This window comes from Ahaetulla prasina, chromosome 2, assembly GCF_028640845.1.
Source record: "Ahaetulla prasina isolate Xishuangbanna chromosome 2, ASM2864084v1, whole genome shotgun sequence".
NCBI classification, from domain to species: Eukaryota; Metazoa; Chordata; class Lepidosauria; order Squamata; family Colubridae; genus Ahaetulla; species Ahaetulla prasina.
This window is the reverse complement of record NC_080540.1, coordinates 77,920,674-77,944,331: the sequence shown is the minus strand read 5'-3', so window position 1 is coordinate 77,944,331 and position 23,658 is coordinate 77,920,674. Positions and strand designations below refer to the sequence as shown.

General features: G+C 42.4%; 1 protein-coding gene across 1 annotated transcript in view; it reads left to right on the top strand.

Moving 5' to 3' along the window:
* The window catches only part of SEMA3B (semaphorin 3B), a 59,673-nt gene that overhangs the window by 15,699 nt on the left and 20,316 nt on the right, over positions 1-23,658 (top strand). Inside the window, exons 2-11 of the mRNA XM_058168237.1 lie at positions 1,467-1,601; positions 8,008-8,165; positions 9,435-9,497; positions 16,780-16,899; positions 17,031-17,124; positions 17,471-17,590; positions 21,042-21,187; positions 21,769-21,883; positions 22,990-23,059; positions 23,510-23,654. Coding sequence (XP_058024220.1) covers positions 1,511-1,601; positions 8,008-8,165; positions 9,435-9,497; positions 16,780-16,899; positions 17,031-17,124; positions 17,471-17,590; positions 21,042-21,187; positions 21,769-21,883; positions 22,990-23,059; positions 23,510-23,654 — 1,122 coding nt within the window. The 5' untranslated portion in view covers positions 1,467-1,510. The remainder of the gene's footprint in view (positions 1-1,466; positions 1,602-8,007; positions 8,166-9,434; positions 9,498-16,779; positions 16,900-17,030; positions 17,125-17,470; positions 17,591-21,041; positions 21,188-21,768; positions 21,884-22,989; positions 23,060-23,509; positions 23,655-23,658) is intronic.

Sequence of the window (23,658 nt, the reverse complement as noted above, 5' to 3'; positions counted from 1 at the left end):
ACCTTTTCAAAATGGGAAGAAAATAGCCAGATGAATGAAAATCATGACTCAGAGCTAGGAAAAGCAGCACCTGCAGGTGGACTAAATGTAGACCTGCAGTTGTAGTTGTGGCTACATGCTAGATCTAACCCTCTTTATCATCTGCATTGTGACTTATTCTGAAATAGGATGAAAATTACATATAAAACGGAGGAGTTAATCTCTATGTGTAGAAGATATGAAAAAATAGCAACAGTGATTGAAATAAAAAGATACAGAATGGACTAGAATTTGAATCAAAGGAGTTATGTGAAGTATTGGACTTGCAGCATGGCCAAGTGTAGACAATTGTGCATCATCCAGAAATGTTGGGTTCCAGTTTTTGCTAGGTCCAGCCATGGTCAATTACAAGAGACTGTGGGAAATGTACCATAGTTCAAAATCTTTGGAAGATATTATTGTTGTTGTTGTTAGCTGCAAAGTTGTGTCTGACCCATCGTGATTCCATGGACAATGTTTCTCTAGGCTTTCCTGTCCTCTACCATCCTTTGGAGTCCATTTAAGCTCATATCTACTGCTTCAGTGACTCCATCCAGCCACCTCATTCTCTGTCGTCCCGTTCTTCTTTTGCCCCCAATCTTTCCCAGCATTAGGCTCTTCTCCAGTGGCCAAAATATTTGAGTTTCATCTTTAGGACCTGGCCTTCTAAAGAGCAGTCTGGGTTGATCTCCTCTAGGACTGACTGGTTTGATCGCCTTGCAGTCCAAGGGACTGCTGGAGTCTTCTCCAGCACCATAGTTCAAAGGCCTCAATTCTTTGGTGCTCAGCCTTTCTTATGGTCCAACTTTCCTGGAAGATATTGCATATATCTAATACAAAGAAAACAATCACACCTTATTTCTTGTGCATCTCAAATAAAGTTCCATCAGATGATCCCTTGAATCTGGTAAAATGCATCTTAAAACTGCATGCGGCTCCTAGGAACCAAGTATGTCTTCTGAAGGTAGTAAATAATAAAACATTGGCTCTGTTATTGCACTAAAATTCTTCCATTGGTGCCCCTAGAGAGGAAAATTAGAAACTGAAGAAGAAACCAAGATATACATAGGGGTTCATAGTTCAAATGTTTTTCATTTTAATTTTCAGTTTGATTTGATTTGATTATTTGATTCAAGCTGCTGCAATGAACCTCAATGGGCTCTGGGTTGAAATCCAACATCCATTTGTTATATTGCTCTGCATTCAAATCAACAAGATTACATTTGGATCTAAGTCATTGCAGTTTATGGAAGATCTCTTCAAACCACTAGCATTGTTTCTGGGTACACTACTTAGCAAAAATAAGTTAATCTAACTGGGAGGAGATCATTGTTGGTCTAGATGGGTGTTTCCCCTACTAAAGCAAGGTATGGATATATCCTCCTAGGAGGAACTAATGTAACCTGACTTGGCAAGCATAGTCTCACTCTTGCTTTTCCATCTTTCAGTCACCTGAAGTTCAGAGTCCAGAGAAGAAGAGGCAGCAGCTGCTATGATCCAGACACTGGCCTTCCTTCTGTTGCTGGCTGGGAAAGGGACTCCAGTTACCACTACCAATCCCCGTGTGAAACTCTCCTTCCATGGTAAGGATGGAGTAAGAGGTGGGAAGGCAAGAGAGTTTCTCTTGAATGGAAATCAAGTTTGGTTCTGTTGAATCTCTTGTATTCTGATAGAACGATACTCTTGTTACCCAGATGGTGTGACTGATGTTAAGGGGAAAGTCTTCTTGAGATGAGTCATGAAAAAGTAAGTGGAGACAGAGCTGATCTTTGTGCAAAATGGGATCTGTGTCAGCTACTTAATCTATGTACAGAGGTTTTGCCTCTTGTGAAGATTCATTTTGCCACTTACCCTCTGCTCTTCACCTGGGACACACAAATTGTGTCCCAATTCTTTAGGCTGTAATTAGGTTTAAAAAAATGTCTGACTAGTGTTTGGACAAGGAAATCTGTTAACAAGAATCTGGAATAACCTTATTCTTGGATTAGTGAAACTGGATGGTATTCCTACCTCTGAGTCCCGTGAAGCACACAGCAACTTTCCTTAACTGAATGGAATGATCTCTCAAGGAAATTGAGATCTCACTCAGCTGTGAGAACTACGAATTGCTGGATGGGAAGAAATGTCCACATGGTAGGGAAGAGGACACCCTACATGGGAAGAAATGAAGGACAGATGAGCTTTTGAAGGGGAAGCAATCATTCTAAGCAGGCACTTGTCCTATTTCAGGAAATTTTGGAGGAGATTCCTCATTTTCTGACTTTCTGACTTTCTGACCGCTACCCACCACCGCAGGGAGACGGAACCAATGCGCTGGTTCCGTCCCAGGCGCCTGATGGACCCGGAGAGGTTCCTGACGGAGCTTGGGCCGTTCCCCGAGCACCTGGCCCACGACTCGACTGAAGAGCTAGTTGCGGCCTGGGAACGGGCCGCGGCTGGAGCTTTGGACCGTGTCGTGCCTTTGCGGCCTCTGACCCGGCGTCGGTCTCAACCAGCTCCTTGGTTCTCCGAGGAGCTGAGGGAGATGAAGCGCGGAGAAGGCGCCTAGAGTGCCTGGAGATCCAGCCGCTCTGAGGCTGACGGACACTAGTTAGGTCCTATAGTAGGACCTACCTAGTGGCAATGAGGGTTCTGGCGTTCCTCGTTCCTCCCTCATTGCGTCGGCAGATAACCGCCCGGCCGCCCTGTTTGGTGACCGCTCTCTCCTTCAACAGGAGGCGGGAGGACCCCTACAGGCGTGCCGAGGAGTTTAACGGTTATCTATCGACAAAATCGTTCAACCGGGACGGATTGGATCAAAATTGGGTAGATCCAGGCGAGGTTCTGAGGCCCGTCTTGTTGAGGTGGTTTGGGATGACTTTGATCCTGTGACTCCGAGGACATGGACAGGTTGCTGGGTAGGCTGAGCCACCACATGTTTACTGGATCCGTGCCCTCCTGGTTAGTACTGGCTACTCAGGAGGTGACACGAGGCTGGCTCAGGGATTACAAATGCTTCTTTGCGGGAGGGGTCTTTCCGCGGCCTTGAAAGAGGCAGTGGTGAGACCCTCCTCAAGCCTTCCTGGACCCAGCTGTTTTAGGGAACTACCGGCCAGTCTCAATCTTCGCTTCACGGCGAAGGTTGTTGAGAGTGTGGTGGCATGTCAGCTACCCCAGTACCTGGATGAAGCTGTCTATCTAGACCCGTTCAGTCCGGCTTCCGGCCCGGATACAATCGGAGACAGCTTTGGTCGCACTGGTGGATGATCTCTGGAGGGCCAGGGATAGGGTTATTCCTCTGCCCTGGTCCTATTAGACCTCTCAGCGGCTTTTGATACCATCGACCATGGTATCCTGCTGCGCCGGTTGGAGGGTTGGGAGTGGGAGGCACCGTTTATCGGTGGTTCTCCTCCTACCTCTCTGATCGGACGCAGACGGTGTTGACAGGGGGCAGAGATCGACTCAAGGTGCCTCATGTGGGGTGCCGCGGGGTCGATTCTCTCACCCTCCTGTTCAACATCTATATGAACCGCTGGGTGAGATCATCAGTGGCTTTGGGGTGAGATACCAACTGTACGCTGATGATACTCAGCTGTACTTTTCCACCCCGGCCACCCCAGTGAAGCTGTCAAGTGCTGTCCCGGTGTCTGGAGGCCGTGCGGGTCTGGATGGGGAGGAACAGGCTCAAACTTAATCCCTCCAAGGCGGAGTGGCTGTGGATGCGGCACCTCGGTACAGTCAGCTGCAGATGCGGCTGTCTGTCGGGGGTGAATCATTGGCCCCGATGGAGAAGGTACGCAACTTGGGCGTGCTCCTGGATGGTCGGTTGTCCTTTGAAGACCATTTGGCGACCGTCTCCAGGAGAGCATTTTACCAGGTTCGCCTGATCCGCCAGTTGCGCCCTTCCTGGACCGGGATGCCTTATGCACAGTCACTCATGCTCGTTACCTCTCGCCTGGACTACTGCAATGCTCTCTACATGGGGCTCCCTTGAAGAGCACCGGAGACTTCAGCTAGTTCAGAACGCTGCTGCGGGTTATTGAGGGCGTCTCGGAGCTCCCATATAACACCTATCCTCGCAGACTGCACTGGCTACCTGTTGTTTTCCGGTGCGCTTCAAGGTATTGGTTACCACCTTTAAAGCGCTCCATGGCTTAGGACCGGCTATCTACGGGACCGCCTACTGCCGGCTTCTATCTCCCATCGTCCGGTACGTTCCCACAGAGAGGGACTCCTCAGGGTGCCGTCAGCCAAACAGTGGCCACTGGCGGCCCCCCGGGGGGGGGCGCTCTCTGTGGAGGCTCCGACCCTGTGGAACGAACTTCCCTCGGACTTGACAATTACCTGACCTTAGGACCTTTAGCATGAACTTAAAACTTATTTATTCCGTATGGCTGGACTAGCCTGATTCTTATTTTTATTGGATGGGTTTTAAAATTCTGTGATTTTATGGGAAATCGTTTTTAATATTTTGGGCATTTAAATTAGTTTTTTAAGGGATGTTTTTAATTATTGTATGTATGTATATTTTATCTGCCTGTTCACCGCCCTGAGTCCTTCGGGAGAAGGGCGGTATACAAATTAAAATATTATTATTATTATTATTATTATTATTTTTGTTTTATTCCAGAAACTTTACATTGTTGTTGTTTTTTAAGGTGACCCAAAGTCAGGTTAGATTGGCCAATTTGGCATTGCACTTCTCAAAGGGGAGCACTTGTTTCCTTCTGGTCCTTTAGTTGGGTCTCAGACAGATCAGAGCTGCTTGGTGGGTTTGGCGTCCTGTTTAATCTACCGTATATACTCGAGTATAAGCCGAGTTTTTCAGCACGTTTTTTGTGCTGAAAAACGTCCCCTCGGCTTATACTCGGGTCTATACGGCTTATACTCGAGTTTTTTTTTTAAGCCCCTCGGCTTATACTCGAGTATATACGGCTTATACTCGAGTTTTTTTTTTCTTTTTTCCACATTTTACCGGACGGCGCGGGGAAGCCCTGCCGGTGCAGTGAGAGGGCGGGGCGGGGGAGCCGCCAGCCTTCTCAGCTGAGGGAGGGAGGGTTTCCCCAACCGGTAGGTGCCTCATTTCCCACCCTCGGCTTATACTCGAGTCCCCAGTTTACCCCAGTTTTTGGGGTAAAATTGGGGACCTCGGCTTATACTCGGATCGGCTTATATTCGAGTATATACGGTACTTCAATCCAAACCGAAGTAGGGTATCCAAATCCGAAGTAGGGTAAACCGGAGGCCATAGCCTGATGGAGTCAACTGGACTAATTTCAGTTTAAACTATCTCATGGGGTTATTGGAAGGAAAAACTACACTGCTTGGTAGCAGCAGTATGCAGCCTTCTTGCTCCTGGAAAAAAAATGGTGGGATATAAATTTAATGAAATAAATAAGTTGGTGCAGCTGATCTGGCTGTGTGTGACTTCTCTGTCATCCCTTGCAGTTGAGATCAGCAACAGCTCATTAGCGGGTGGACTGCTCCCCTGCCAGTCAATTTCTTTCACTTCCTCACAATGGCTTATTTGTTCCTGCTGCTGAAGGCAGATTAGGCTCTGGGTGTAAAGAAAGAGTCCTTTCTCTGAGCAGATGCCTGTTGTGCTGGCAGATTAATGTCACGCTGGTTGAGACTGGTAGCCTATTAAAGTTGGTGGGACCAATCAAAGGACGGGCTGAAAAGAGGGGTGTTAGGGTGGGATTTGATACAGGCAGAAATTGGATTTGGGGTGGGGGGCAATCAGATTATAATAGCAGTTTCCCCCACAGCCAGCTCTCTGCCAATGGCTTGAATGACTCTAGGTTGGAGCAGGTTAATCACAAACTGCTGAGTTGTGTATGTGAGATGAATCTTGGATTCAGAAATGCTATTACTTGCATTTTTCAACACATACACGTGCACACACACACACAGAGATACCCCTTACGTCCAAGGCAGTGCTCAGTGCAAAAAAAAAAAAAAGGGTGGAGGGAATTTTCTGACATCCAACTGGAGACAGTGTTTGTTGGGGTGTTGGGTAAAAAAAATAAGCTGGTGTGCTTGCTTGTTTCACACGGAAGACATACTTTCCAGGCTAATAAGCAACAGGTCATTTTAAATGTGCAGAAACCCATATAAATGGGTGGAACAGGTAAACCATTTGTGTTTGATAGAAAGAAGACAGGTTTAAAGGCTATCTTCCTAACATCTTTACAGCCCAAGGGCCTTTAGCAGTTCAGACTATAGGACTTTTCCATTTAGATGCTTATGATTGCTGGGTTGAATGCAGCAAAGTGACAGGAATGTTCAAGGAGTTAATGATAATCTAAGACATGAGTAGTGTGGGGAGGGGGGGAGTCCAGAGGAGTGAATAGGGCTCGGAGACCAGATGATGGCATTGACTTGACCAAGGGCACCTAATATTTATCTGTAGAGGCTTGGATGCAGAAAAGCCTTTTGATAAAATATATTGGCAATAGTTATTTGTAATTTTGTTCTTTTGCGGTTTTTTTTGTTAGGAACTCTGAAAATGTATTATTTATTTCCAAAAATATTAGTGAGAATTAATGTACAGCAGGCTGTCCTTTTGCAGTTTTACTGTTTGGTTTGCATTTGGTAACTTAAGTTTGCGCAATTTGGCAGCGAGGAGATTCAGTTTGTCCTTTTCAGGGAAGGAGAACATAAAGTACTGTACTTTGTACAGTAGAACAGAATACTCAAATGATCAGTTAGATTTAGGGATAGAGTTCAGATTAAGGTTACATTTTCATTGACAAACCTCAATCTTCCATATCAATTAATTGATGGTTTTTGAGACTTTTTGATACAATGTTAACTGATTTGAAATAGGACTGAAGTTTTGGAGGACCTCTCTGGACAGTTATGAGATGGTCATTGAAAAGTAAACTTGAGCATCCAATACATGAATGTCCATTTGGGAACATCTATGTCCCAGTTCCATAGATTTAAAATTAAAAATAAGACTCATGTCTGTTAGACACCAGTGCATATTTTCAGAAGAAACGATTGGAAATGTGATTCTCAAAATACATAACTGGTTAATTTGATGTAGTTTTGTATCATAATTATGAATTATAGTCCAATGGTTTAAATGATAATAGGAAATGGATACTGCAGGTGTTGATGATTTCAAAAAAAAACCAAAAAACCAATAAATGATATAATTTGTTACAAGTCATTCCATTCTCAGTTATAGCAGTCAGAAGAATTTATGTATCTTTCTATATTTGAACAAATATTTCACCACCAAAAGTCCAGACTGGAGGATTGTTTTGAAATATGAATTGCATTCATTACTTTAGATGTTCAACTTTGCATTTTTTCCTATTTCTATATTACCTGACTTAATTTTAATAATTTGATTCTGTAATAAGATCCGTGGGTGTCTCTCTGAGTGTAAAAATGTCTTGCTTGGGGCACAAAAGATGTAACACTATAAATAATTGTTTTTTCTCTCCATCATACAGTAAAACATAATTTTAAAGTTTTATCCTTACAGCTTTGTTTGGGAAAAGAAATCACTTAGTTCTGTTCAGTTACAGTATTTGTATGCATAGTTTCATTCTGATATGGGCACATCACAGTATAGCCAGCCAGTCATTTTCTTAAGTCTGTTTTTATCTTCGAAGAAATAATTTCTTATTATTCTACATGGACCCAATGGACAAGCAGCAGACTGGCACTCCTACATTTTTCATAAGTCATGCATATGATTACCAGAACCATTTATACAGAATTATTCACCAGAAGAATTCTTGGAATGCACATAGGGAGCTAGTCACCTACAATAGTCTGCAGCAAGTATGGCTTTCTTTTCCCTGAATACAAGGTATACAAACAGCCTTAAAAGAAAAAGCATTAAACCATCAATATTTTGTTCTTTTCATTTATTTAGCTTGCATTACACTTGGTTGGCTATATCTGATTCTCTTCGTTCTGGCCTGGAGCACATAAATAGAATTGTATGTTTTTTGTAGTTGTGTAACAGGCCATCTTCCATTTTCTTTCCAGACTTGAAGTTGCGACATGGGCTGCGCACCTATGAGTTAGAACGCTCTTGTTGCTATGATGCGCTGCTCCTGGATGAAGAGAGGGGCCGGCTTTTTGTGGGAGGGAAAAATTACATGGCATCCTTGAGCCTGGACAACATTAGCAAGCATGACAGGAAGGTAAGAAGCCGATGTACTGCACCAGACTTGTACCTCAACTTGACTCCTCCAGGGATATTAGATTATAGTTCTGCCATCCCCATCAGTACAACCAATGGCTGTGTTGCCCTGGAGGAAAGGCACAATGTAATTGTTACCCTACCCAAATATTCCTTTCCCTCCCTTTTGTTAAAGAGGAGGGAATGACTATTCCACAAAAGTTAGTGGGAAGATATTTGGCCCAGTTTATACAGATCCCACTATCTGTGAGTTGGGCAGCAAATAAATGTGATAAATAAAATCTATTTGGAGATTACCCAGGATTGACTGCATGCTATAAACTGCTTGGGTTTGAGAATTTGGTGGGTTACAACTGTTTTACTAAGAATAAAGAACAACATTATTCAGACGTTTTAAAACGTTTGTTCTCCAATGGCCTGCTCTGGTCTGGAATTTATGGCAGCTTCTCTTCCCTGAGGAAGGAGACATTCTCCTCATCATGAGAATGAGCCTCACAAAATGCCTCTGGGAAGGTTCCCTGCTTAATGAAATGGGATGGATGTGGAGGGGGGGGGAAGTGTGCTGATATTCTCTATCCTGGACTATCGGTGGAAACTGCATTCCGGCCCAGCAGGAGAAAAGCTTTGAGGACACAATACAGCCAAACCACCTTTGACCCTTTTCTCCTGAAGCACCAGTTTTCTGTGGCAGCACTTCAGTTTGGGGAAATCTCTGCTTCGAGAGATTAGTTCATTCACTGCTCAGTTTCTGCACATTTGCTGTTTAATTTTTAAAAACAAGAACTGAGGCTTTTATTGCTTTTTGTCAGATTCTTTTTGCAGTGGCTTTATACCTATTGTCAAGCACTTTTTTGCTTTCACAAAGAGTTAATGTCTGAGGGATAGTCAATGGATTGCTTGATTGTGTGCTTGCTTGCTTGTTTGCTAAACAAATACCCAACTAACACACAGTGGCTTTTAAATGTAAAACTCAATAAAATTAATTTGGGTGAAATTAATTAATGCTCTGCACTATGCAAAGCATTGATGATGATCTCAGCCTTGCAATCCATCAGTCCACCCTTACTTTTACAGTGTTCTGTCTCCCTTCTTGATAGCACTAGGACATAAACAGCAGGAAAAACACCAGCATTCCAATGAATGGCTTTTAGTACCAGGGCTTTAGTAGCATTTGACAATGCTGTGATGAATGACTGGACTGGAAGATCACCCCCCTCTGTGTGTCATTGGTTGGTTTTGCCATTAATTTCCTCCATCTTTGCTCTCACAGATTTATTGGCCGGCGCCTGTGGAATGGAGGGAGGAATGCAACTGGGCAGGCAAAGATATCAATGTAAGTGACCATTATAGTGGGGTATATTAATTAAGCTATATATGTCATTGGTTCTTATTTTATTGTTGCTTTATTTTAAGTTGATGTTTTACTGTTCTTACCTCATTGTATAAATATCATCTTCTTGGATTTTGTATTTTCTCATATCTAGTCTTTGACCATAAATAAAGGCATACAACCAAACAAGCATCCAAGGTATAAAGTGAAAGTGCTAAGAAGCACTAGGAGATGTGATGTGAATCAGATTCTTCCGGAGTGAAGGAACAGAGAGCCACAAATACTTTCATTGTATTAATGGGCTCTAAGTTAAGTTAACTTGAGCTTGGATGGTCCTGATTTCGGCCAAGTTTTTTCATTGTTGCAGATGCCGTTGAGCATCTTATAGAAGTGAATTTTCTTACCTGTAAAATATTTTCTCTTTTCCCAGTCTGTCAACCGGTGGCATTCTGCCCTAACCCCCTGTGAGACCCCCTAAGGGCTGGAAGGGTCACTTAGAGGGACTGGTTGGTGCACTTAGAGATTCTTCTTTTGCTTTGACCCATCCTGACCTTCCAGGAGATAAGAAAAAGGTTCCCACCATTTTGGCAGGCGTGGAGATGAACCAGGACACCTTCAGATTTATGCCTTGATAAGTGTCAGGCTCAGCAAGAAGGGGCTCAACACCCTGGTTATAACTCATAGAGATTGTTCAAAAAAGGAGCAGCATGAAGTCAAGTCTACAAAAGGAAGCTGAGTGAGATAGAGTTTCTTCAGATCAGATTCATCCCCCCTCCAAATAAATACAGAATATATAGTTTATCAAAACATATAGTAAATTTGCCCATCCAATAAGATCTCACATTTTATTCAGCCCTGAAATGCCCTTTAAAAACATTTTATCTCCTTATGGAAGATATCAAATTTACTATCATGAGCATTGTGTATCATAAAATGGGAATCTTTATAGAAAAAAATCACTTCTGAGCCCACATTAGCCGGGCTGAATCTACAGGAGCAGACTGTCTCTGAGGCACCCTGTGGTCAAGCCTCAGAGAGGTGCCTCAAGCTTGAAAATTCAACTTGAAAGCTTATTGATAGCCAGTGCAGCAACCAGAGTATTACTTTTTTTATTTGAATTTATATCCCGCCCTTCTCCAAAGACTCAGGGCAGCTTACATTGTGTAAGGCAATTACTATTTCTTATTTATTTTTATAGATGTTAAGTCACTTAACTTTTAGTAACACTCACATCCTTGCTGGTCTGTTGTTACCAACTGGAGCCTTTTTGTCATCTTTAAGGGCAGTCTTGTGTAAATTATTTCACAACAATCTAAATAATGTAGTAATGACGACATGAGTAAGAGAGATGTAGGACTTTAAAAAATTCAAGACCAAGACTGTGGATATGTTGGATGTAATGTTGGAACCTGAACTACTACAAACCATAGAGCTAATGGGATTGGTAGGGAAAATTACGGTTCATGCTCCCAACAGTCGATTTCCCTGATTCCTAAAATGGCTGCTGAAAAAGAGAGACCAACTCTTCCCCAGTGCTCTTTCTTAGCTTCCATTGAAGTGCTGGGACATTTTCTCTGTTTGAACAGTATGGCATGGCATGATGCAGTGAACTCTGTTGGCCCTTTGGCCAAGTGCAGGCAACTGTGATGTGGGTCATGATAACTTCATAGGCATAGTTAAATATTTGCATGTTGAGCAACAGCAAGATCAAGCAAGACTGACTCCAGGGGAATGTATGAAGCATCAACAATACAGTTATTGGCTTCTCACATGGCCTAGATGTGGCAGTATAAAAATTTAAATAAATAAATAAATAAATAAATAATAAATAGATTAAAAGGGTTAGGTAGTTTGTAGTTTATGATATTATGGAAAGTCAGCCATATCTTAGCATCCTGTAGGAAGTAAGCCGTCCTGTTATGTCATAAGGTGGTTTATTTGATTGGGCATGTCATGTTATGTAACCAGAGCAGAGGTGAAATGCTCCCGGTTCGGACCGGATCACCTGATCTGGTAGCAATGGCGGCAGGTGGTTCGGAGAACCGGTAGCAAAAATCCCTGCCCCCCTCCCCCGCTCCAGCTGAGCCGTGCGATCATCAGAGGTTGTTCGGCTGAAGAGATTGTAGAAAAATGTTTTTAAAAGGTTCTGGTGATCAGGCAACTCAGCTGTGATCGTCAGAACCCTTTAAAAGCTTTTTTTCCTCCAGCAATCCCAGCTGAGTTGCCTGATCATCGCAGGCTTTTAAAAGTATTTTTTTACAACCTCTTCAGCCGAAGAGGTTGTAGAAAAAATGTTTTTAAAAGTTAAAAAAAAAACAGTTGGCCACGCCCACCCAGTCACATTACCACCACTACCACCAAGCCACGCTCACAGAACCGGTAGTAACAAATTTTACATTTCACCCCTGAACCAGAATAATTGCCTTTTGCTAACATGTATTTAGGATTTAGTGTATTGTATAATGGAAGTGGTCTTACTGGGAATAAAGCAAAGAAGGAATATGGTCTATTTAGTGGAGTACAAATATCAACAATAGATCAGCAGCTTCAAACAGGGGCTTTATAATCGTCCCCAGTGGGACTAAATCTAGGACTTTTTGCATATGATACAAGTGGTGCTCTACCCTTGAGTTACAACTTTTATTCTGCATCAAGGAAACAGACCTAGAAACAAAATCCCAGCAAGGAGGAGATTAGAGTAAAGACAACTGGGCAGAGGGCCAGCACAAGAGTTGTACCAAGTCATATTATTCCTGCTTGAAACTCAAATGAGTTGCCATGGCACCACTCCAAAACACAACAGAAAGGACATGTGGTGCAGGAACATCTCTTTCTGCTCCTGCTTTTGCTCAATTCATTGGCAGAGCAGAAAAGTCAGAGCAGCCCCACAGGTTTCATTCCAGATAGAAATCCAACTATTCCTGCTGGGGAGACCCCTTTTCAGCTCCACTGAGCCCAGTAGATAGCAAGGAGGCTTGGGAGTGGGGAGGGCAGGTGGCCAGAAAATGAGAGACTGCTATTGATGAAGGATAGGTGCCTCTTTCTGTGCTGGAATTCCACCCCTTACCCCCAATAGCTCTCCATAGTTAATCTGTTTGGTCATCCTGCAAAAGGAGACGGGGGTTATTTGTCTTCTTGGGCTACTCAAAAGTGGTGACAGGATGTGACAACCTCAGATCTGTTTACTTAAAATCTCCACAGTAGGTTGTGGAGACAAATGGTTGAGATCCATCTGTGTGTGTTTGTGCCTAAGAAAGAGACAGAAAGAGAGAGAAAGAATGAGAGGTTTTTAGCATGTCCCCTGCTGTAATTCATTCGTACATTTAAGTTTTGACAGCCATGCCATCTTAGACAAAGCAAACACTTCCCTGCTGTGTCCTGTTCATAGGAACATGCTTCCTAATCAGTGATGGTTCTGTATTAGAACATCACACATATAAAGGGGAAGATCCTACCAAATGGGTTTTCTTCCAATTAAAAACAGTAGCCCAGTTCATTTCTGTTCTGCCATGAGAATGGAAATAACTCACAAAGCCATTCTGTTTTGTTATGGAGATGATTCAGAAGCAGAACATTTATCACTGAACAGAACAAAACTTCCAATCCCCAGTATGATTAACTAAGGAATATGAGCGCTGTTCCCTGTGTACAGATTTATTCACCGTTTTGAAACGACTTGAAAGAGATGGAGGAAAGACCTGGTCTGTTTAAAACTTATCTTTCTTTATGACTGAAGTTTGCTTAAATTCAGTGCTAACATCACAGACTAGATGAAGTATTACCAAAGTATTAGCTACAGGATATGACTATGGCTCTCAGTATGAACATCAAGATCAATTAAGAGAGGAAATTAATTTGATTTAAACAACTAAATTCAAGGTCCAGAAGCATTCAATGAGAGTAAAAGAAGAACTGTTAAGATGGGAAGCAACAAACCTGACATGTATTTTGCAGTGGAAGTGATAATGTGATCCAGAACAGCCATGGTTTTGCTCTTGATTAGAGCATATGCTTATGGCTGCTGGTTAGTTAATGCTATGTGGTTTTTCTGTGGGAGTTGGTGCATCCAATTATGGCCAGCTTCTATCAGAACATTGGTCCAATTTGCTCAATAAATGGCTAAGACAAACTCTTAGAGAGCTGCACCTGGCTGTTTAGAATGAGAGCTTTTTAGCATGTCCCCTGCTGTAATTCATTCGTACATTTAAGTTTTGACAGCCGTGCCATCTTAGACAAAGCTGCACGCAGGGCATGTAGTCTACCACTGATTCACAGTCCAGATTTAACTTGCAAACTGACCCAATTTATTTTGCATGGCATAAAGGAAATATATTTCCCAGCCCTGTTCTACCTGCTGTTTGCCTTGAGGGCCATTTGCCACATTGTCATGTGAGTAATGTATTAGTGGTGGAATATGGCCAGGAGAAAAATTCCTCAGAAATTCACTGGTGCATATCCGGGCTTTGAGAGAGCTGATGAGACAGCAAGACCGGAACATCTGGCCCGTGCCTAATGCAATGATCTGTCACCATGGCATCTGACTCATTTCCCTTTCCTATGACCAGCAGCTAGGCATGGGAGGTCAACCATTTTCTGTCCATTGAGCGTAGTCATTGTTCTTGGATTTTGGTTTCCCTTGGCTGCTGGCTCACAAGTGTCAGTGACTTTAACCTCAGAGAGAAGGCCCAGAAAGAAGATCCAGGATTTTTCCAGAAGGGGACATCTTGCCTGCTAAAAAACATAAATGCAAAATGGCAAAACGGGATTTTGGATTGAGATTACAATTACGGGTTATTAGGATTCTATAGAAGGGAAGAAGACGGCATGAAGAACTGAGTGGTCCCAATTAATCATAGGTTTAGATGCAGCTGCAGTCAAATCCTTTCATGAAAACTGACAATGTTTTCACAAGAAACATTCTTTTCCCTTTTCTAGAGGTTGCACCTTCACCTTCTCTTTTTCTTGTCTGTTCTTTTTTGATTCCTGGAACTGTAGATGTAGATACAAAGCAGTTTGGTATAGTGGTTAAGGAACCAGGCTAAAAACCAAGAATCCACAAGTTCTAGTTCTGCTTTAGGCATAAAGTTTAGTTGAGTGTCCTTGAGCCAGTCATTCTCTCTCAACCCTAGAAAACAGGCAGTGATAAACCACTTCCAAAAATATTTATTTATTTTATTAGGTTGTCAGCATTACAAGATAGCAGGTATAAATATGAACATGGACATGAACGAAGGAAATCAATACAGATAAATGGGGACAGTAGGACAGGGATGGTAGGCACACTAGTGCACTTATGCACGCCCCCTTTACGGACCTCTTAGGAATGGGGTAAGGTCCACGGTAGACAGTTTAAGGTTGAAGCTATGAGGGTTTGAGGATGTAACAACTGAGTCAGGTAGAGCATTCCAGGTGTTGACCACTCTGTTGCTGAAGTTGTATTTTCTGCAATTGAGTTTATTGCCAAAATACGCAAAAACTTATCCAGGCAGTTGGTAGGAGGCAATGCTGATTTAAACACACACACAAACACGCACACACATGCACACACGCACACGCGGGGGGGGAGGGGAGAAAGATACAGATATAGATAGGTTAGTTTCCCCAGTTCTAATTAGTTTCTCCACTTCTAGCTATGATCATTGCAGTGATCCTGGACATTGCTCTATCTTTTTATTGTGAGACTTCCTTTCTATAACTCAGTGCAGGTGCCTTCTTTTACTAGTGTTAACTTGCTACTAGTTTCAAATTATGGCAGGTGTTCCTTACAATATTAACACCCCATGTGTGTGGGGGGAAGAGACTTTTTTAAAATTCAGATTATTGATGGGTATCAGAAAGCAATTATGTGCAAAAGAGGAAGACACTTGAAATTAGAAGGGAAACACAAGAAGCCAAAAAAAAAAAAAAAGAAGAAATATAGTCATAAACACCTCCTGTTTGTATGCGTTCTCTTAATACATTTTTTCTGGTTTTAAGGTTTGTCTGTTTCAAAAGATGAAGTACTGAGCCAGTGGTAGGGCTTTAGCATGAACTCTGCCCGCTCCCCCCCTGCTTTGATCCCCCCCCCTTACCCTGAGCTCTGTGTTGACATTATGGGGACTCTTTCTTTTCCTCTTCCCCCTTGCCCCCCCCCCACTACATCTTGGCTTGCAAGTCCTTGCCATTGCACTTGTTTGCTTTGCAACTGACTAATGGCTGCATGTAAAGTGGCTCTTTTTGGCCTGTTCCATTCAGCTCTCTTCAGCCTTGGTGGCTTGTTCTCTGTTACCTCTCAAGAACTATTGGGAGACAATTCTGTAAGGCAGCCTTTCTCAACCTTGGCAATTTTAAAATGTCTGGATTGACACTCCCAGAATTCTCCAGCCAGTATGGCAGCTGGGGAATTATGGGAATTGAAGTCCACACATCTTAAAGTTGTCAAGGTTGAGAAACACTGCTGAAAGGGAGGTTCTTGAGTGCCTGGTGGTGCTGAATGAGGCCCTGGTTATCTTCTCCTTTCCCCACAGTAAGCTTATCATTCCCCCCCCTCACTTCTATTTATGGCCCATTTCTTGGGAAGGAAAGGTTGCCCTTCTGCCTGAGTTATTCCAGACATTTAAATAATTTGACACTTTTTAATGAGTAAATCCTGCTTAACACTAAGTCAGACAGATGTTTACCTCCTGACAGAGTCTAGGGTGGGGGGGGGGGGAGGAAGTAGACCTTGTGGCAGTCAAGCAGGGTTCTCTGTGTCTGCTGGTTACAGGCACGAAATCTCCTCCTGTCAATCCCCAAATCTCTGGTTTTTTGAGGGTCGCATGAAGTTTATGCTGCAGAACTGCTGCTCTCTCTCTGCAGTGCCCCCTGTTGGAAAAAACAGGCAGCAAGATATGCTGTCACCTCAATGAATCATGAGCTTCACAGCACCATTGCTACATCTCATTTGATGTAAACGAAAGTGAAGGAAGGCTCCCACATGTGCTGCCATTCCAGCAATGTCAGGGGAGGGCATCCATAAGTAAAGAATGCACCGAGACAGCAAATGCCAGCAAACTGTGTTTCACGTCTTTTCCTGGCCTCTTTTTTTCTCCGCTCCCAGTTTTGTCAGCTCTGCAAGCTGCTCTTTTTGGCATCTGAAAGAAGCATTTGATTGGAAAAACGCTCTCTGCTTTTTGCAAGCTTTCCTGTTATTTGATCACTGCCTTCCAGCTATTCTCCTTCCTTCTCTTTTAGCAGTTTTTTTCCCTTCTTAGTTGGAGTCATTTATTAGGCTTGCTCAGTTACGGGCTCTGCTCTTGCTTTTCAGGCCGAGTGTATGAATTTTGTTAAGATCCTGCATCTCTACAATCGCACACACCTGTACGCCTGTGGCACTGGGGCTTTTCACCCCATCTGTGGCTTTGTAGAAGTGGGGCAACGTGTGGAGGTGAGTAATGTACCAAGGTTCATAAATTGTGCCTGGGGGTTAAGATGAAGGTAACAGAGACTAAAACCTAAGCAAGAGAATCACAGGAGCTCCAAGCTTCTCTTGATGCACATGTTTGCTCCTTTCTCTAGGACTCTGTCTTTAAGCTGGACTTCAAGAGCCTGGAGGATGGCAAAGGCAAAAGTCCCTATGACCCAAATCACACTGCGGCCTCAGTTCTTGCAGGTAAAGGGAGAGGGACCCCAAGCAATGATCTAGCACCCAAATAAAGGCGAGACAAGAAAACAAGACCCATGTAAGATCTCACATGGAATCCTTTGACACCCTCGTTTTTTTCTCCCTCCATCTGCCCTGGAAACGGATGAGATCAGCTGACACTCTGTGCCAAAGATGCAGCAGCTGCTGGGATGGTAGTTCATTCACCTTAAAGCAGTGGCCTCTCCCCAGCTGATGTCTTGAGATCTTTCTCAGGGGCCACACAATGAAGATGATTTGGAACATTCTCTCAGATGTCAATGGAGATTAGGAAGCCAGAAAGCTTTTGAAATGTCTGTCCTTTTGTGCTGTGCAGGTGAAGAGCTTTATTCTGGTGTGGCTACTGATCTGATGGGCCGAGACTTTACCATCTTCCGCAGCCTGGGATCGAGGCCTTCTGTCCGGACCGAGCAGCATGATTCCCGATGGCTCAACGGTCAGTGGAGGGTTTGTGAGAAGGGGACTTATAGTGTGGGAAGTGAGTTAGTACTGGAAAGGGAACAATATAGGGGGGCAGGAAGAGGGTGAAAGAAATAATGTTCTTTAAAGTATCACGGAATCCAGAATTCATTATTACAACTCTTGTCTGTCCTGTGGCAAGTCAAGTCAAAACTTTCAATAAATATAGCAGAACCCCTAAGCATAATCTTTAATAAAGCTTTCACGACTAGTTCCCTTCCAAAACTCTGGTCTCTAGCCACAGTCATCCCTATCTTCAAAAAAGGAGACCCCAGCCTAATTGAAAATTACAGACCTATCTCTCTATGTTGCGTCTCATGTAAAGTAATGGAATCTATCATAAACCAGTCCATTACACTCCACCTTGAAACAAACAACCTACTCTCTAATAAACAATTTGGTTTCAGAAAAAAATTGTCTTATAACTTACAACTTCTCCACTGCAAAAACATATGGACTATCAACCTTGATCAAGGAAAACCAATAGATGCAATATACATAGACTTCTGCAAAGCTTTTGACTCAGTAGTACATGACAAACTTCTCTTAAAACTAAAATCCTACGGCATTTCAGGACCTCTCCACAATTGGATAAATGCCTTCCTATCAAACAGACAACAAGTGGTCAAAATTGGCAACGCTCTATCAAATCCTGTTCCTGTCAAAAGTGGCATTCCGCAAGGTAGTGTTCTTGGACCAACGCTCTTCATACTATACATAAATGATCTCTGTGACCTTATCTCAAGTTATTGTGTTCTCTTCGCTGATGACGTCAAGCTATTCAATACCACTAACAATACTTCTACTCTTCAAAATGACCTTGACTTTGTTTCCGATTGGTCTAAAACTTGGCAACTTCAAATATCAACCAGTAAATGCTCAGTCTTACATATTGGTAAAAAGAACCCTAATATCAAGTACAAGCTTGATGGACATTACCTTACTGACGACCCCATCCCTGTCAAAGACCTTGGAGTTTTCATATCAAATGACCTAAATGCCAAAGCCCACTGCAACTACATAGCAAAAAAAGCTCTAAGAGTTGTAAACTTAATTTTACGTAGCTTCTTTTCCAAAAACTCTACACTACTAACCAAAGCATACAAAACATTTGCCAGACCTATTCTTGAATACAGCTCATCCATCTGGAACCCATACCACATCTCTGACATTAATACTATCGAACGCGTCCAGAAATATTTTACTAGAAGAGTTCTTCGCTCCTCTGAAAACAACAAAATACCTTATACCACCAGGCTTGAAATCCTGGGTTTAGAAAACTTAGAACTCCGCCGACTCCGACATGACCTGTGTTTAACACACAAAATCATCTATTGCAATATCCTTCCTGTAAAAGACTACTTCAGCTTCAATCGCAACAATACAAGAGCAAACAATAGATTTAAACTTAATGTCAACCGCTTCAAACTTGATTGCAGAAAATATGACTTTTGTAACAGAGTTGTTAACGCTTGGAACTCACTACCTGACTCTATAGTCTCTACTCAAAACCCCAAAATCTTCAACCAAAAACTGTCTGCTATTGACCTCACCCCATTCCTAAGAGGACTATAAGGGACGTGCATAAGAGCACAAAAGTGCCTACCGTTCCTGTCCTATTGTTCTCTTCATTATAGTATTATATGCATACTTTTACTTATACTTTTACTTATATATACTTTTTCTCTCATGATGAGTTATTGTTTATGTTGATGATTGTATATACTGTTGTGACAAAATAAAAAAAAAAGTTGCTCACTTGTTGTTTAGCAATTTATGAGTGGAAGCTGCCACCTAGTGATCAGAGCTTGTCATTATTACAGCCTGAGATTTCAGAAGAGTAACCGCAAAGAGAAAGTGGAATGAAAAAACATTAGAATGTTCTGCAGGATGTGTGTTTTCTGTTTTGTTTATTTTAATTCATTAATCAGCAGTTCTACATAGCTATTTTCAAGTTTAGGGAAATAGCAGTCTGGATGATTAATACACTGGTTGGGAAACTGGGATTATAAATCAGAACACATCAAAGGAGAATTATTGGGGAAGGCAAATAATGTGACTTTCCTCTCTTCTAAATGTCCTGGACCAACTAGTTGGCTTTCTCCTCACTTTTTTTCAAGGACAACAGAGAACAACTGAATTTAATGATGAAAACAAGCAGGGAATATCCTTAGGGTTTGGCCAAAAGAGTCAAAAAGTTGGCTGTGACAGTGCAATCAAAGTGCAACCTGTTTTCTATGTGCAGCACATAATAAACAGGTGGAACTTCACCCACACTGCTATAGCTTCAGTATTGACTCTTTATTTTTTAACCATGCCTGTGGACAGACCCAGAATCACAGTCCCATGAAATTCTCTTACCTGTATGAGGAAGGCCTTAAAATGAAGTTTGTGTACAAATGCCTTCAGATTTAGTTCCCCGTGTCTCAGGATCTAGCTGACTTTGGTTGATTTTGAAAGTGAAGGAGAGTCAGATTCATACATGGATGGTGACTGCTAGGGAATCCCCAGGCTCTAAAAAAAGAGCCAAGGTACTGATAATCCATTTCCATATTCCTGCAATAAAAAACACACAGGCATATCCATAAAGTTAGCAGAAGTTGAGCTTAACCTGAAGGAGACATCATGTCTTCTGATCTTTGAGAAAGGTGATCTCCCATGTCGTGCTTAATTTGTCCCTAAAGGATCTTTGGCATAGATGTCACAGGAAAATATCTGCTAAAATTTCAACGAAAGTAGAAGGAAGACCAGAATCTATGAAGCATATTGTCCCTGCAACATTGCCTGTGTTCTGTCCCCCACAACCACAATCAATTAGAAACGCAAACTGACTAGATGTGCCAGCAATTTATTCTTGCCATGTCCTCTTATCTATCAGAGCTGGAACAATCCCAAAGTTCAGAAGAAACGAAACAGAATCCAGGAGCCAAAGTACAGCCAACGTTTTCAACAGTCAATTGTTTGTTCGTCACAAGAACTATAGGGCAGCCCCTCCTGCTTTTATATCCTGTGGGGTGTGGCTCCGTGACTCTCTAGGCCTGCCCCACCCTTTCTTTTGATGTTGCTGTCTCTCCTGTCTGCGATACCGGCTGATTGTCAGCAGCTGGGTCTTGAGGTGTGGCCTGAGAGGGAGGAGATGCAGGAGACAGAGGCCTCGTCACCTCCTCCATCTGGCTTGCCTCTGGGACTTGGAATGGAGCCAAAGAAGGAGGCTCCGCAGAGGGAAGCCCTGTCGGCTCTTCCCCCTCGCTCTCTGAGTCACTTTCTGCCAGAAGGCCAGGTTCGGGGGGGAGGGGTGAAGACACCACAGCCTGTTTCTTACCTTGCTTTTCTACCTCCTCTCTGAAGCAGCCATTTGCAAACCTAAAAAGAATGGACTGTGTTGCTTTTACCTGCATTAACATTCTCTTCCATTTCTTTGTCTCAAGAACCCAAGTTCATTGATGTCTTCTGGATCCCAGAGAGTGAGAACCCTGATGATGATAAGATCTTCTTTTTCTTCCGGGAAACAGCAGTGGAAGGATCCCAAAGCCTGGGCAAACAGAGTTTCGCACGCATTGGGCAAATTTGCCGGGTAAGAGTGTTGTATGAGCTCCAGTTCCAAGATGAGGATGGTCAGGAGGCTTGGGAGTTAGACAAAGTCTGGTGAACATACAGTAGACGGCTAGGAGTTGGCCCTGACTTTATTGAAAGGGTGAGGATCCCTGCCCCAGAATAAATGTTTCCAAGCAACAACTGGCTGTTGAAGTATCCAAAAAGAATTCCAGCACAGCAATGCTTTGAAAGCAGTGAACCTCTGACCCGTGTTCATGGAAATTCTCAATCACCTGGATCATGGTTGTCCCAAAGGTGCTTTTTCCCCAAAAGGCAACTGGACTTTCCTGCTCATCTAAGAAGCTTCTGAAGAACTGAAGAAGTTTCTTGGGTGAAAAGTAAACCATTCTCTAAGAAAAGATAAGGTCCAGTTGCCTTTTGGATAAAAGCAACTTCGGGACAACCTCTCACTCCCATTTTAAGGTGTGCATTAAGTTCTGTGTCCAACTAAGCCCATTTGCATTAAAAATTCTGAGCTCCTGGAAGATCCCTGAATCAGCTGGCATCATTTTCTGTGCTCTCCAGCTAGTTTTTTTAATAGGTCTCTTCTTCTCCCTTTAGAATGATATGGGGGGGCAGAGAAGCCTGGTGAACAAATGGACAACATTCCTAAAGGCTCGGCTGGTGTGTGCAGTACCTGGCAGTGATGGAAATGACACCCATTTTGACCACCTTCGTGAGTGACTACCTATGGTGCAGGAATGGTTCTAAATGAGGAAAATGTTGTCAAACGATCAAACAGCAGAAATGAGTTTGGAATGAAGCTGACTGAAGGAATAATGCATCTATCTCACACTCTTAAGTCCCTCACTGAAATCATTGTTTTCCTTCTCTTTTCTGCTGCAACTGAGCAATTTTTGAAAGTTTCTTAATTTATTTTTATGTTTCTTTATTTTTTTTTGTATTCTTGATCTTAGAATAGGTCTTATCCCAGTTAAAATAGTAAGTTAAAGCTGAGTTCAGATTGTGTCCTTCTTCCTTGGCGGTGACCGTCTCTCCTCTCACATCTGACTATATAGTCTGTAGAGCAGAAATATATGCACAATTGTACATTTTTTTCTTTTTTCTTTTTAGTTCAGATGTGCTAATATGATTGGAATTATAATAATGGTAATGGTAAGAAACCTTCCAGTAAATGATTTGGCTTTTTAAACTTATCAGCATTATTATAGTTCCAATCGTATTACCACTTTTGAATGAAAAGAAATGTATATTTTGAAATGCAGAAACGTTTTCTCCCAGTTTAATAAAGCAACCCATTTCCTTTGAAAAATGTCCATTTGCAATCTGGCTTTTCTGAATGTTAATATAATTTAATGTTCTCCATATCCTCAGAATTACAATAGTAAAACCACATAATTTCAACTTTAAGATATTACCATCTGGTGTTCTTGTCTTCTTACAGAGTTGATTTTTGGAAACTTCTTCTTTTTTTAAAATGGATTTAGTTCAGCCTTCTGTAACTTGGAGATTCTCAGATAGTTGGACTATATCATCCCACTGTCCCAGGCCAACATGAAATTAGGCTGTGGTGGTTGGGGTTTGTGGGATTTTTTTATTTTTTATTTTTGCCAAATAGATGCAGTGGTCCCTAGGCTGGCAAAAGCTGGTTTAGGATCTTCTAGAAGCAAAATGAACAGAGATGGGGACTTGATTTATCCCTTCCTTGGTGAATGTTTTGATGTCTGGGTTGAAAGAAAGTCATTCTGTCCTTTGGACAGAAGTGATTTGTCAGGTGCCAAGCTGCAGGCTAATGATTTCTTCCCTTCTTGTTGAACTCAGGTGATGTCTTCTTATTACCAACCAGGGATAAGCGTAACCCATTGTTGTATGCAGTTTTCACCACTTCCAGGTAAAAAGAAAATAGCTTTTGTTATATCAACAGTGGGCAGAGTTCAGGCTTCTTCTATCTACTTTGCATTTTCACAATGACCCTCAATCCATCAACCAAAGACAATAATGTAATGTAATGTAAATAACCTAAGATACCGTAACATAAACCTAATGTAACATAATGTTACAATACAATACAATACAATACAGTACAGTACAGTACAGTACAGTACAGTACAGTACAGTACAATACACATTTTTACAATCTTCCATTGCTTTTAAAAATTTCTTCTCCCACCCCCACCCCCTGACAATATTGTTAAACAGGAAAATATGCTCCCCAGTGCCTTTTGAGTGGAAGTCAGACAGGCTCTACAATCCACATTATCAGATGGCAGTGGGATAGGCATTCCTTCCCAGTTTCATTTCTTTACTCTTTCTGTAATGTTTCTTTTTCTTCTGATTACAGCACAGTCTTCAAAGGTTCTGCTGTCTGCGTGTATCACATGAATGACATCCGCAGAGCTTTCCTTGGTCCTTTTGCTCACAAGGAGGGGTCTAACTATCAGTGGGTTTCCTATCAAGGCCGTGTCCCTTATCCCCGCCCAGGAACGGTAT